At 48.3% G+C, this 12,421-nt stretch overlaps 1 protein-coding gene across 1 annotated transcript; it reads right to left on the bottom strand.

The window, feature by feature from the left end:
* Nucleotides 1-405: 405 nt before the first annotated feature.
* LOC125445840 (solute carrier family 2, facilitated glucose transporter member 5-like) lies at nucleotides 406-12,115 on the bottom strand. Its single transcript, XM_048519239.1, has 11 exons — nucleotides 12,083-12,115; nucleotides 11,798-11,958; nucleotides 10,121-10,245; nucleotides 9,588-9,740; nucleotides 9,378-9,503; nucleotides 5,860-6,047; nucleotides 5,617-5,727; nucleotides 3,786-3,887; nucleotides 2,465-2,540; nucleotides 2,253-2,380; nucleotides 406-877 (listed from the first exon to the last, which is right to left on the bottom strand). The coding sequence occupies exons 1-11, from the start codon at nucleotides 12,098-12,100 to the stop codon at nucleotides 716-718; spliced, it is 1,350 nt and encodes a 449-aa protein (XP_048375196.1). The 5' UTR covers nucleotides 12,101-12,115; the 3' UTR covers nucleotides 406-715.
* Between the last annotated feature and the right edge of the window lie 306 nt (nucleotides 12,116-12,421).

The following is a 12,421-nucleotide window of genomic DNA, read 5'->3' as shown; positions in this document are numbered from 1 at the left end:
GCAAAGTGAAAAGCAATACAGAACCCCTTCTCTAACACCTCCCCCCCACCCCCATTCTCAAGAACTGATAATTAACTGTTTATTCAGGCCAGTAGAAGAGTACTAGTAATTAATTAAGGTGGAAGGCGAAAGGAGAGACAAAAAAAAGGAAAATGTAAAAGATAAACCTTAATGGCACTTTAACCATGAACACACCTGGGAACACATTGGTTCCGCAATTACGTTTGATGTTTTAAAAAGCCACCACAAATCAGATCTGGGTGGGAAAAAGAGAGAGGTAGAGGATGCAGAGAAACACTGGAATACAGCAGGCTGCCACCATTACACCAGGACTCTTTAAATGCAAAGGGTAGCCGTTCCCCACGAAGCAGCCGTAGTGAAAGAAGACATAATCAGGCAAATGTATCCATCTAAGGTAGCTTGAGATGGTCAAGAACCTTTATACAAGCAAAACAGTGATCGCCAATATTCACACAGTGCACTCCCAGGAGTGGAAGGAGTGGAAATCTTTGGATTTCTTGACAGCCCCCCTTTCGCAACAGGTGAGTGCAAACACCTGCATACAAAAAGACAGCCAGGTGAAGAAGAGCAACTGCTATCACCGATGCATGTCAAAACAGTTGGAGGATCCCATTTTAGTTTCTCTTGCCATTTTCTTTCACCCGTTCCCTTCTCTGAAGCAGGCTGAGAATCCCCCAAGTTGCTATTTCCCTGCTCACATCTTCATCGGGCTGCTCTGACCCACGTGATGGTTCATAACCTTCCTGATCTCCACAAAGCTCTTTTTCTTGGTTTCTGGGACCATTTTGAAGATGTAAGTATAGGTGAACATGCAGATGAGGAAGAGGACGATAAAGCTGTACGGCTCGATACCAACCTACACATGTGAAAGGGAAAGATAAAAGGCACGAGAGGACGCTCAGGTCATTCACGGATCACGTTTTATTATCCAAGGTGTTCTCCGAGGAGTGCACTACTGACAGGGTTGGCTCCTCACCAACACCTTGGGCAGGACCCATATCAAGGTCAGGCTTGGTTGGGCAATTGCCAAGGGCTTCAGCTGGCAAAGAAGAAGAAGAAGAGTTTGGATTTATATCCCCCCTTTCTCTCCTGCAGGAGACTCAAAGGGGCTTACAATATCCTTGCCCTTCCCCTCTCACAACAAACACCCTGTGAGGTGGGTGGGGCTGAGAGAACTCCGAAAAGCTGTGACTAGCCCAAGGTCACCCAGCTGGCATGTGTTGGGAGTGCACAGGCTAATCTGAATTCCCCAGATAAGCCTCCACAACTCAGGTGGCAGAGCTGGGAATCAAACCCGGTTCCTCCAGATTAGATACATGAGCTCTTAACCTCCTACGCCACTGCTGCTCCTGAAGTGGAAAATACTGAGTTGATTCTGGTTACCCAGTGAGAGAAGCGTCTGGAAGCAGGGGGCAAGAGAATCCATGCAGCATACCCCTCTCAATGGTCCCAGGGGCCTTCTGCATTACTGCCATCCCTACCGTTTCTTTCCAACTTGCCAGCATTCCAAAAGGCAAAAAGGCACACTCTGCTCCCTCCAGGGTAGCCACAAGTGGAGGTGGCCACAATTAAGAAGGAGAGCGAGGGAAGGAAATCAGCCATGACTGGGGTGGGTCAGAAAGCAACTGTGATAAGAACATAAGAACATGAGAACAAGCCAGCTGGATCAGAGTCCATCTAGTCCAGCTCTCTGCTACTCGCAGTGGCCCACCAGGTGCCTTTGGGAGCTCACATGCAGGATGTGAAAGCAAGGGCCTTCTGCGGCTGCTGCTCCCGAGCACCTGGTCTGCTAAGGCATTTGCAATCTCAGATCAAGGAGGATCAAGATTGGCAGCCATAAATCGACTTCTCCTCCATAAATCTGTCCAGGCCCTTTTTAAAGCTATCCAGGTTAGTGGACACAGGGCCTCAAATATCTGCATTTCTGGACCAGACACTAGGAGGCTGGGCCTGTCTGGGGAAGGTGGTGCATGAAACCATGAACGGAACAGGGGTTCTCTGGCCCAGGTTCTCCATAGTCCATTGTGGGAGTCAAAGACAGGCAGCAAGTCCTGCTGTGTTGACCCATCAGAAGCAAAACAAGCTGCAATGATTTATACCAGGCCTGGCCGATCCAGAGGCTTCGCACTGCTGGCCAGCTGCCAGCCCCGGTGCTGCAAGCCACAGTTTGCCCCTGAGCTGAAAGAAGCTATTGGGGGCCCACCCAAAACAGCTTGCAAGAAGCCACCAACCTTAATGTGAAGAAACAGCATGTCCAAAAGGAAGTGGATGACCCAATGCACAGTTTCCCCAACCATGAAAGCAGAGGCTCGCGACGACTGAAGGAACATATCTGCAATCATCACTCGGGGAATGGGACCTGGGTGAAGACCACGGATTCAGGGGTTTGCTCAGCATTCCCCACAGCTGCCCTGCGCTCCTCAAAGCACCAAGGATGACTTACTGGGCCCGATGGAGTGGCCGATCACATAGACAATGATGAAAGCGGTGCTGAAGTAGGACATCCAAGCAAGATTGCTCTGTTGGGAGAAAGAGGGTCATGATTCCGTGAAGGGTGAGCCGGGCCACCTGGCAAATCTTTTTTTAAAATATTGTAGTCGAGGCACTGGAGCAGGGGTCTGCAACCTGCAGCACTCCAGATGTTCATGGACTACAATTCCCATCAGCCCCTGCCACCATGGCCAATTGTAGTCCATGAACTGTAGTCCATGAATATCTGGAGACCCCTGTACTGGAGCAAAGGAGAAGAAGAAGGAGAAGGAGAAGGAGAAGGAGAAGGAGAAGGAGAAGGAGAAGGAGAAGGAGAAGGAGAAGGAGAAGGAGAAGGAGAAGGAGAAGGAGAAGGAGAAGGAGAAGGAGAAGGAGAAGGAGAAGGAGAAGGAGAAGGAGAAGGAGAAGGAGAAGGAGAAGGAGAAGGAGAAGGAGAAGGAGAAGGAGAAGGAGAAGGAGAAGAAGAAGAGTTGGATTTATATCCCCCCTTTCTCTCCGGTAAGGAGACTCAAAGGGGCTGACACTCTCCTTTCACTTCCCCCCTCACAACAAACACCCTGTGAGGTAGGTGGGGCTGAGAGAGCTCAGAAGAACTGTGGCTAGCCCAAGGTCACTCAGCTGGCATGTGCTGGAGTGCACAAGCTAATCTAGATAACAAGAGAAGCCTCCACAGCTCAAGTGGCAGAGAAGGGATTCAAACCTGGTTCTCCAGATTAGAGCACATGGTTTTGCATACAGAAGGTCCCAGGTTCTATCTTCCATTACAAAGGTTTCAAAGATAGCAGGTATCTTTGGGATAGACTTTTCTCTGCCTGGAGACCTGCTTCTTGTCAGAGTAGTTAGTACTGGGCTAGTGGGACCAGTGGTTTCACTTGGCATGTGGGATCTATCCCTACATTCCTCCTTTGCTATTGGCATGTCCACGTTCCCTGCTGTCCCTGGCCCACGAGATGCCACAAAACATCAGGAAGCCAAAACCACATGAAGAAGAGGAAGAGAGGAGTTTGGCTTCATACCCCTCTTTTCTCAACCGTAAGGACTCTCAAAGTGGCTCACAAACACCTTCTCTTCCCCTTCACCACAACAGACACCTTGTGAGGTAGGTGGGACTGAAAGAGTTTTGAGAGAACTGTGACTGGCCCAAGGTCACCCAGCAGGCTTCATGTGGAAAAGTGGAGAATCGAACCTGGTTCCCCAGATTAGAATCCACCACTCTTAATCATTACCCCTTGCCCCATAGATTAGGACAAAGCCTGACATTTTGAACTACAGACCTGAAGTTCTAGGGCCATGGCTAGCAGAATGCAGCTGACGCTGCATATTCCAAATCCGGTGAGAAGTAGCACCCTTCGCCCCGAAGAATCGACAACAAAAATCTGGAAGATACAAAGGCAAGGAGGTGCTGGAAAGAGGCCATCATGAGACACCAAACTGCAGTGTTTAGACTGGGGAGTCTGGAATTCAAATCCCTACTTCTCCAGGAAGCTGATTGGCAAGCTTTGGACCAATGACCTTCTCTCATCCTAATCTACCTGCATGGGATTCTTGCCTGAATAAAAGGTTGTGTGGGAGGGTAAATGTACCATAGCTCCTTGGAGGCAGAGCAGTATAAAGGCTGATTGCTTGGTTCTCATGCCATATGAACAATTATTTTAGGAGTAGATGTATGTACATTAATACGGAGTCTTTAAATTCTGCTTACAGCATAAACAATACAAGCTGCATTTGTATGACCTGTACTCAGTGGTGGGATCCAAAAATTTTAGTAACAGGTTCCCATGGTGGTGGGATTCAAACTGTGGCGTAGTGCCAGTGGGAGCGTGGGGGCGTGGCCAGACATTCCAGGGGCGGGGCATTCATGGGCGGGGCTGTGGCAAGGACGCAGCCGCTGCGCCGGTCCTTGGGCGGGAAACAAATGCACGCAGGTGCAGGCTGCCACGCACGCCAATGCACCTCCTGCTAGACTGCTTCAAGTTCTGCGCGCTACTGCTGAGAGGAGGGGCAAAAATCATGTGGCAAAATCACCAATTAGCAACCCCCTCTCGGCACACATAAATAATTAGTAACCTACTCTTGGGAACCTGTGAGAACCTGCTGGATCCCACCTCTGACTGTACTGATGTCAAGAGGTCAAAGCCCTTAAACAAAGAACTATGCACTCGAAGCCTGAAGCAGAGACTAAGGACATATTAAGAGTACCAACTTCCAGATAGTGGTGGGAATTCTTCTGCTGTGTGGTACAGACCTCCAAAGGTTTTACTCCAGGCAGTGGGAAGATATGCAGTGTTGTAGAAATCATGACATCATGTCCAGTAAAAACTCAGAAGTAATATTATAGCCACCCTGAGATCCTCTATGGATTCACAAATCCTCTCTGGCCTTTATAATAAAGTTCCAGGGAATTCCTAGAGTGCTAGGGGTGGCTGATACAATTTCCAGGTATTTGCCAGAAATGACTTTGTCATGAATGTGTTTTCAAGGCTTTTGCACTTTGTGTTTTCAAGGCTTTTGCACTTTGAAAGCTCTAACTTTGCAAGGGCCAGGCTAGCATCTTGGGCATATTTATACCATAGACCAGCCATTCTCAACCAGGGTTCCCTGGTACCCTGGGGTGCCATGAGCATGTCCCAGGGGTTCCGCGGCAACACTACCACCACCACCCCCTCATTTTTGTGGTGTCTCCCACCGGTGCCAGCAAGGACATGGAGCTGGCCCATGGGGCAGGGCCTACCACAAGATCAGCAGCCACTACAACCCCCAGTGCTACCCTTCACCCTGGGAGGGGAAGCTGGGGGGTGTGGCAAGCAGGGGCAATGGGAGGGGAAGGTGGAGGGTGGCGGCAGGGGTACCGTGAGATATGAAGAGTGAGGTCAAGGGTACCCTGACCTCGAAAAGGTTGGGAAACACTGCCATAGACAAACTACTAGACATTCCCTTTTTCCCCAGGGAACTCTGGGGATTTTGGTTCTGCCAGAGGGGAGACAAATGGGTTGGGAAGTCTCTACCAAAGTATTCCCAGCACCAAATTTTAATTCCTAGGATACTTGGAGGGAAGGTTGAGAGAGATTTAAAACAGGAAAGAAAAGAGAGATGGGAGAGGTGTACCGTTATTATGGTGATGAAGATGACCGCTCCGCTTATCATCATAGAGATGTACCTTACGTAGTCCTCTTGTACCCCCGTAGAGAGGTAGATTTTCTCTGCATAATAATGTATCTGAAATCAGACCATGGGAAAAGAAATTCTGAAGGGACGTTCTTAGACTCAAGGGCTGCTGGGGAGAGGCAGCAAAAATGTTGACTTTTTGGGACTCAACTGACCAACCTCTTGGGACATCACTTTACTTACTGTGTTGAGACCAGAGAGATGCTGGCTGAGTGTCATGACGACGATGGAAAGGAGTTGCGGGTGTTGATTTAAGCAAAGCACAAGCTTACACATGGACATCTGTTTTTCCGGCTTTTCAAAATCATCCTCCATTTTCAGCTCTTCGATCTCGTCCTCCACATCCTCGCGCTGTCTCACCTCCCGCAAAGCTGTGTAGGAGGAGAGAATAAAAGGATTTGAAAGGGAGCGGGAGGGATTGGGGTAAGGGAGGAAATGTTAGGATACTACACACAAACTTGAAGGTGGAACGCTATCAGCTCCATGGTTTTCAGGACACCCAGACTCATAAACCTCTTTGGGCTTCATCCCCCTGGACAAAGAATCCTCATTTTGTTTAAAATTATTGTGATTCTGCTTTCTGCTTGAAACAGACTCTCAAGTGGGTCACAGTGTGCAAGGTGCAACTCATTCCCCTCTGTCTATCTTCAAGGTCGTTTCCTGAACATCCCACAAAGTGAGCGTTGTTGTCGGTACTGTCCCAACGCTATGGACTCAATCCCTCATATCCTGCTTTACTGTTCGAGGTATAATGATATTAGAACCGATCTGGGAGCTTTACTACCTGTAGAATTTATGTTTCTCTCAGACAAACTAAAAATGTCTAAGCTATTGAACAGCCCTAATGTAGAAATTTCTGAAGCAGTTGCTACATTTTTAATCCATGTTCTACATCAGGGGTAGGGAACCTGCGGCTCTCCAGATGTTCAGGAACTACAATTCCCATCAGCCCCTACCAGCATGGCCAATTGGCCATGCTGAAAGAGGCTGATGGGAATTGTAGTTCCTGAACATCTGGAGAGCCGCAGGTTCCCTACCCCTGTTCTACATGATATATAACAATGATCCTGTTTTTGTACTTGGAATGTATGGTACTTCTGGTTTATGCCTAATAAAGGTTTTTGGATTGGATTGGATTGGGCCACAGTGTATTTAAAAAGTGAGCCAGAAAAACAGTCCAAAGTGGAATTAATGTGTGTATTTGCTTCATTTTATGTTTTGTATTAATTTTAATTTTATTTATACTCTGCTTTTCTTGCCAATGAGAACCAAAAGCAATTTGCACTGTTCTCCTCTCAACCACCATGTGAGACAGAGTTGGCTAAAGAAAGAAGTGACCGGCACAAAGTCTCTTAGCAAGGTTCCACTGCAGAGTGAGTTTTTGAATCCAGTTTCCCAGAGTCTGATGCTCAAACCACTGCACCATACTGGTTGTTTTCTCCCAGGAACATAGCTCTTGGATGAGAACTTGGACAAGGTGGAATCTTGTAACTAAGAGGTGGGCAGGTGTATGTGGAAAGAGTAGGTTTGAACTTTGGAAAGGTATAGAGCAGGGGTCCCCAGACTTTTTAAACAGGGGGCCAGTTCACTGTCCCTCAGACTGTTGGAGGGCCGGACTAAAAAAAACTATGAACAAATTCCTATGCACAAATGATTGTAAAATGTTTGATTTCACCTTTCAGCCTTTCTGTCATGGTCTATTTTTAGAACAGTGACCAAAGTATGTCAAGTACAGGGTGGGCTCCAAATATTGTTGGGGAGGCTGTGGAATACCTTCCCCTGTAAAAAAAAAAAAAAGCAGAACTTTCCCAATGAAGCATTCCATCTAACCCAGGATTAGGTATCTTCCTGGGTTCTTCCTCCCTAGCAGCCAGCGAGCGATTCACCAGCCTGGCTGATGCCAATGGGAGTGAGGCGGAACAGAAAGCCTGAGAGCAACATATGGGGTAGCTGAGAGGGAAGGGCGGAGCAGGAGTTGCCACGTGTAAGGTTTCCAACTCTGGGTCAGAAAATTCATGGAGATTTGGGGGTGCCATCATGTAATTGCAATCAACAGCGGTTGGGGCCGGTTCCTCCTCTCCCTTGAGCCCCCACTGCACATGAATGGAGCCATCGCCGCCATGCCTGGCGGGCCGGATAAATGCCTTCAGGAGGCCACATTTGGCCCCCAGGCCGTAGTTTGGGGACCCCTGGTATACAGTGATAATCAGAGGCCCAGGATAACGCAAGCCACCACTTTGAAGTGAGGAAGCAATTTTCCTCCAGGTCACTTTGGCCAGGGAGCCTGAAGTTTTGTTTTTTGTCTTCTTCTGGGCACAGAGCAGATGTCAAGAGCTGTGTGTTTCTTTAGCTATTGGCTCCCTTGTGAATGCACGCCGAAAACCATCCTTGGCGCGTTGCCTGGAAGTTTGAGTCAGGCACAGGTATGCATGCATCTGCTGGAGATTCTTGCTGTGTGATTTTACTTTGTTTTCCTTATCAATATTGGGGAGGGAGCCGGGGTTCTTTTATAGTACTGTTTGAACTCTGCAGACTTCAGTGTTCGCTTGTTCTGTGTCGAAACACTGGGGGTGTGGGGTGGGGGTGGGGAGGAATTTCCTTTATTGGGTAGGGGGTTGGACTATTGACCCTGGAAGTCCCATCCAACTCTATGTTTCTACGATCCTTTGACCAAGTAAATATGTTGTAGTGGTTAGTACCAGACTGGGATCTGGAAGGCCAAGCTTCAGATTTCTACTCTACCATGAATCTCCCTCAGCTGGTCATGTCACTTCAACCTATCCTACCTCACAGGGTTGGCTGGGAGGATAACATGGGGCCCCAGCTGTCCCCCCATTATGCCAACACCTGATGCCAAGCCCACTTATGCACCTCTAAAGCGCCATGTGCGTTCCACAGAACTATATAAAACCACAACAAAGACCACCTTCTTATCAAGACTGAACAATGCGATCATATGATATTGGCATTATCTGCTGCAGCTTTCTTCAGCATGGCTTGTATGACTAGAAGAAGAGTTTGGATTTATATCCCTCCTTTCTCTCCTGTAGGAGACTCAAAGGGGCTTACAATCTCCTTGCCCTTCCCCCCTCACAACAAACACCCTGTGAGGTAGGTGGGGCTGAGAGAGCTCCGAATTAGGACTAATAAAAGGAAACACTTCTTCATGCAACGTGTGATTGGTGTTTGGAATATGCTGCCACAGGAGGTGGTGATGGCCACTAACCTGGATAGCTTTAAAAGGGGCTTGGACAGATTTATGGAGGAGAAGTCGATTTATGGCTACCAATCTTGATCCTCTTTGATCTGAGATTGCAAATGCCTTAACAGACCAGGTGCTCAGGAGCAGCAGCCGCAGAAGGCCATTGCTTTCACATCCTGCATGTGAGCTCCCAAAGGCACCTGGTGGGCCACTGCGAGTAGCAGAGAGCTGGACTAGATGGACTCTGGTCTGATCCAGCTGGCTTGTTCTTATGTTCTTATGTTCTTAAGCTGTGACTAGCCCGAGGTCACCCAGCTGGCGTGTGTGGGAGTGCACAGGCTAATCTGAATTCCCCAGATAAGCCTCCACAGCTCAGGCGGCAGAGCTGGGAATCAAACCCGGTTCCTCCAGATTAGATACACGAGCTCTTAACCTCCTACGCCATTGCTGCTCCTTGGAGTTCCCACACCCAAAGGCCTCTGTGCTGATCCATTTGTACCTTTCCTTGCTTCCTCTTCATCTCCCTTCTGTATCAGTAGATATCTGGGACTCTCAGGGAACTGAGGCAGCAGAGATAATTGAAATAATGCTGGAATGCCAGTGAAGAATAACAGCATCGGCCAGCCTGTGGAAGAAGCAGCTAGGTAATGAATGGCAGGAATACCCATGACCCATAATGGGCAAAACACACCTCTGGAATCTGGCATACCTTTCCTGGTTCCAAGGACATTGTGGAGACTGAGGGCCTGGCCCACCAAGATGCCGAAGGTGATGAAGAAATGAGCCACCACGATGACAGCTCCTCGCAGGTTGTGAGGGGACATCTCTCCAAGGTACATGGGGACAACGTTGCAGGCTATGCCTTGACAATCAAAGGATAATTCACAATATACACACAGCCTACGGTAGCTCAGAAATATCTCAGAGCATCTTCAGAGAAGGGCCACAGCATGATGAAGACTTGTAGTTCACCATCTTAGCAAGGCCTCTCGAAGACCTTTTCATGGGGAAAGACGGAGTACAAGTGATCTGGTCAACAAACAAGATCAGCCCCAAGAAATGCCTTGTGAGGCTTCGGTAGAGGCCTATTCTAACCCTCCCATCTCTGTTCCAGGTGCGCATGACACTCCGGGCTGAGAATGCACGCGAGCAAGAAAAAATGAGTGCACCTGAGTACGCGTAGACCTCTCCGATGTCCACTGCCTTTGATTATGAGACCAGGCTATCCGGGCCCCAACTCACCTGCACATATCCCAATGAGCAGGCGTGCAAAGATGACCAGTTCATAGGAATGCACTGCTTTGGAGCAACAGCTGAGGACAGCAGCGACTATGGAAAAGGCGTTATTTACCAGCAAGATGTGTTTCCTGAAACAACAGCAAAAAAGCAGTAGGGATGGATGGGCAGCACAAAAAGAGCAGGTGCCCGACAGCATGGCAGGAAAAGCAACGGAGAAGTGCAGGGAAGGGCTCTGTTCTCTCCCGCCAGCCAAGGGCCATTGGGAGATCCTACCAGTTCCCCTCCAGGGAGGTCAACCTGATCCCACTGATTATTTGGTCCAACTACATGTCACAAAGCCCTCTCTTTCAAGCTGTCCTTTGGACAAAAAGGGGGGGGGGGCGGAGAGACATCCGACAGTCCTGGTTTGCAACTTACGGCCGCTGATAAATGGTCCTTTGGGAAGATGTTTGTGTAACCCCCATGCTCAGAATGGGTTGACCCAGAAAGGGGTGGAGAATCAAAGCAGCAGAAGGCTGCAGAGCTCATGCAGTTTGGAGGAGACAAGGCTACCAGACTCAGACCTTGGTTTGTATAAGCCCTTAACACCTTGTTAAGGTAGCTGCAATGTTGTTGGGAACTAGTGGGAAGGTAGCTGTTTATTTTTGCTATGTTGTAAATGTTGGAGTGTATTGTTTCAGGGTTTTTAATGTTTGTAATGGATGAGAGTTCTCCTGGAAACCTTCATCATGTTGAATCCTGTTCACCAAGCCCTTGGAGTCTTCAGGAGCCAACCCACTTGCAAAGAAGAATTGGACTTGGCAGTATCAGTAGACTGTAAATATAAGGACTTGAAAATGCAACCTGAACAGGACCTTGAAGTGTGATGTTAAATGTTGATGTTATATGTTAAGAAAGTAAACCATTTTGTTTTTAAAATTTGTTGTTGCAAACTCATTCCAAGTTCTGCCCCACAGAACCCACAGATAGAGGTTACATTTGCAGAGTAAGATAATTAGTGCCTGTCTAGGACAAAAATTCTAGTTGGTTGCCGTGTTGGTCTGAAGCTGCAAATGTTTGAGTCCAGGGGCATCTTTAAGACCAACAAGCTCTTATTCTTGGTAAAAGCTTTTGTGTGCATGCCCAAGAAAGCTTGTACCAATCAGTTTTTGGTAAGTTTTGGCAACTCGCTCCTCCCCGTAAGTTTTGGCAACCAATAAGTTTTGGCAACCCGCTCTTCCCCATGAAGCCTGCTGGTTGACCTTGGTCTAGTCACAGTTCGCTCAGAACTCTCTCAGCCCCACCTGCTTCACAGGGTGCCTGTTGTGGGGAGAAAAAGGGAAAAGGAGTTTGTAAGCTGCTTGGAGACTGTTTACGGTTGAGAAAAGTAGGGTATAAATCCAAACTCTTCTTCTTTTTCTTTTCAAATGACCCACTGGTCTTGGATAGAACCAATCTTACAAATTAAGAATCCTAATACTTCAGTCGCAGGGCATTAGACATCATCACATGGTGCTCACCATTTCCACAAACCTGCCCCAAATCATTGAACATCACTCAACAGGATGATCTTACTGTTTGTTTGCTAGATGAAACCATAGAGACAAGAGTTAGCCAAAGTCACGCTCTCTCCCAATAGCATCCAATGTGGCTCTTTGGGGTTGGATGCAGCACCCGTCATCACGAGGTTTATCTCAGTACCTGCCGCAATGATCCGCCAAGGGCCGAGCCAAAAGGGTCCCAATCAGGCCTCCGATTGGGAAGAACGTAACCGTGAGCCCCCACAAGAACATGAGCAGGCCTCGGTCTATGTTGATATTGTTCCTCTTGTGATAGGTCTGGTTGTAAAAATCTTGCATCCACTAGGAGAGAAGAACATCACTTTGGAATATCGGGGCCTTCCCACACACCTGAGGTAGCAAACCTCAGGGTCAAACCCAGTGCGCACAGGTCAGCTATCCCTCCTGATCCTCAGGACCAGCTCACCTGGGCTGGGTAGTTCATCACTACGAGGTTGTAGCCATATTGAAAAGTAGATCCAAAGGCAGAGATCACCGTGACCTGGGCGAGCACCTTTGTCAGCTCCTATGGGAAGCAGCAGAAGCAGCAGGCAGAAGCTTGAGTGTCTGGGGCGAGGCCTTCACAAATATTTTCAAGACACAGGCATGGTCCAAGCCATATATACGGCCAGGAAACCACACAACACCCTACACATACCTTCTTCCCTAAATTTGTGCTGTTCTTTAGGTGTATCATACTGGCTGAGAGAACAAGCTGCTATCTGGGAGGCCAGCGGGTCAAATCTAACCTCTGCCAGATGGTGGC

Source organism: Sphaerodactylus townsendi, linkage group LG16 (genome assembly GCF_021028975.2).
Source record: "Sphaerodactylus townsendi isolate TG3544 linkage group LG16, MPM_Stown_v2.3, whole genome shotgun sequence".
In the NCBI taxonomy this organism is placed as follows: Eukaryota; Metazoa; Chordata; class Lepidosauria; order Squamata; family Sphaerodactylidae; genus Sphaerodactylus; species Sphaerodactylus townsendi.
Note: the sequence above shows the minus strand (reverse complement) of the source record. Positions and strands in the feature narration are given on the sequence as shown.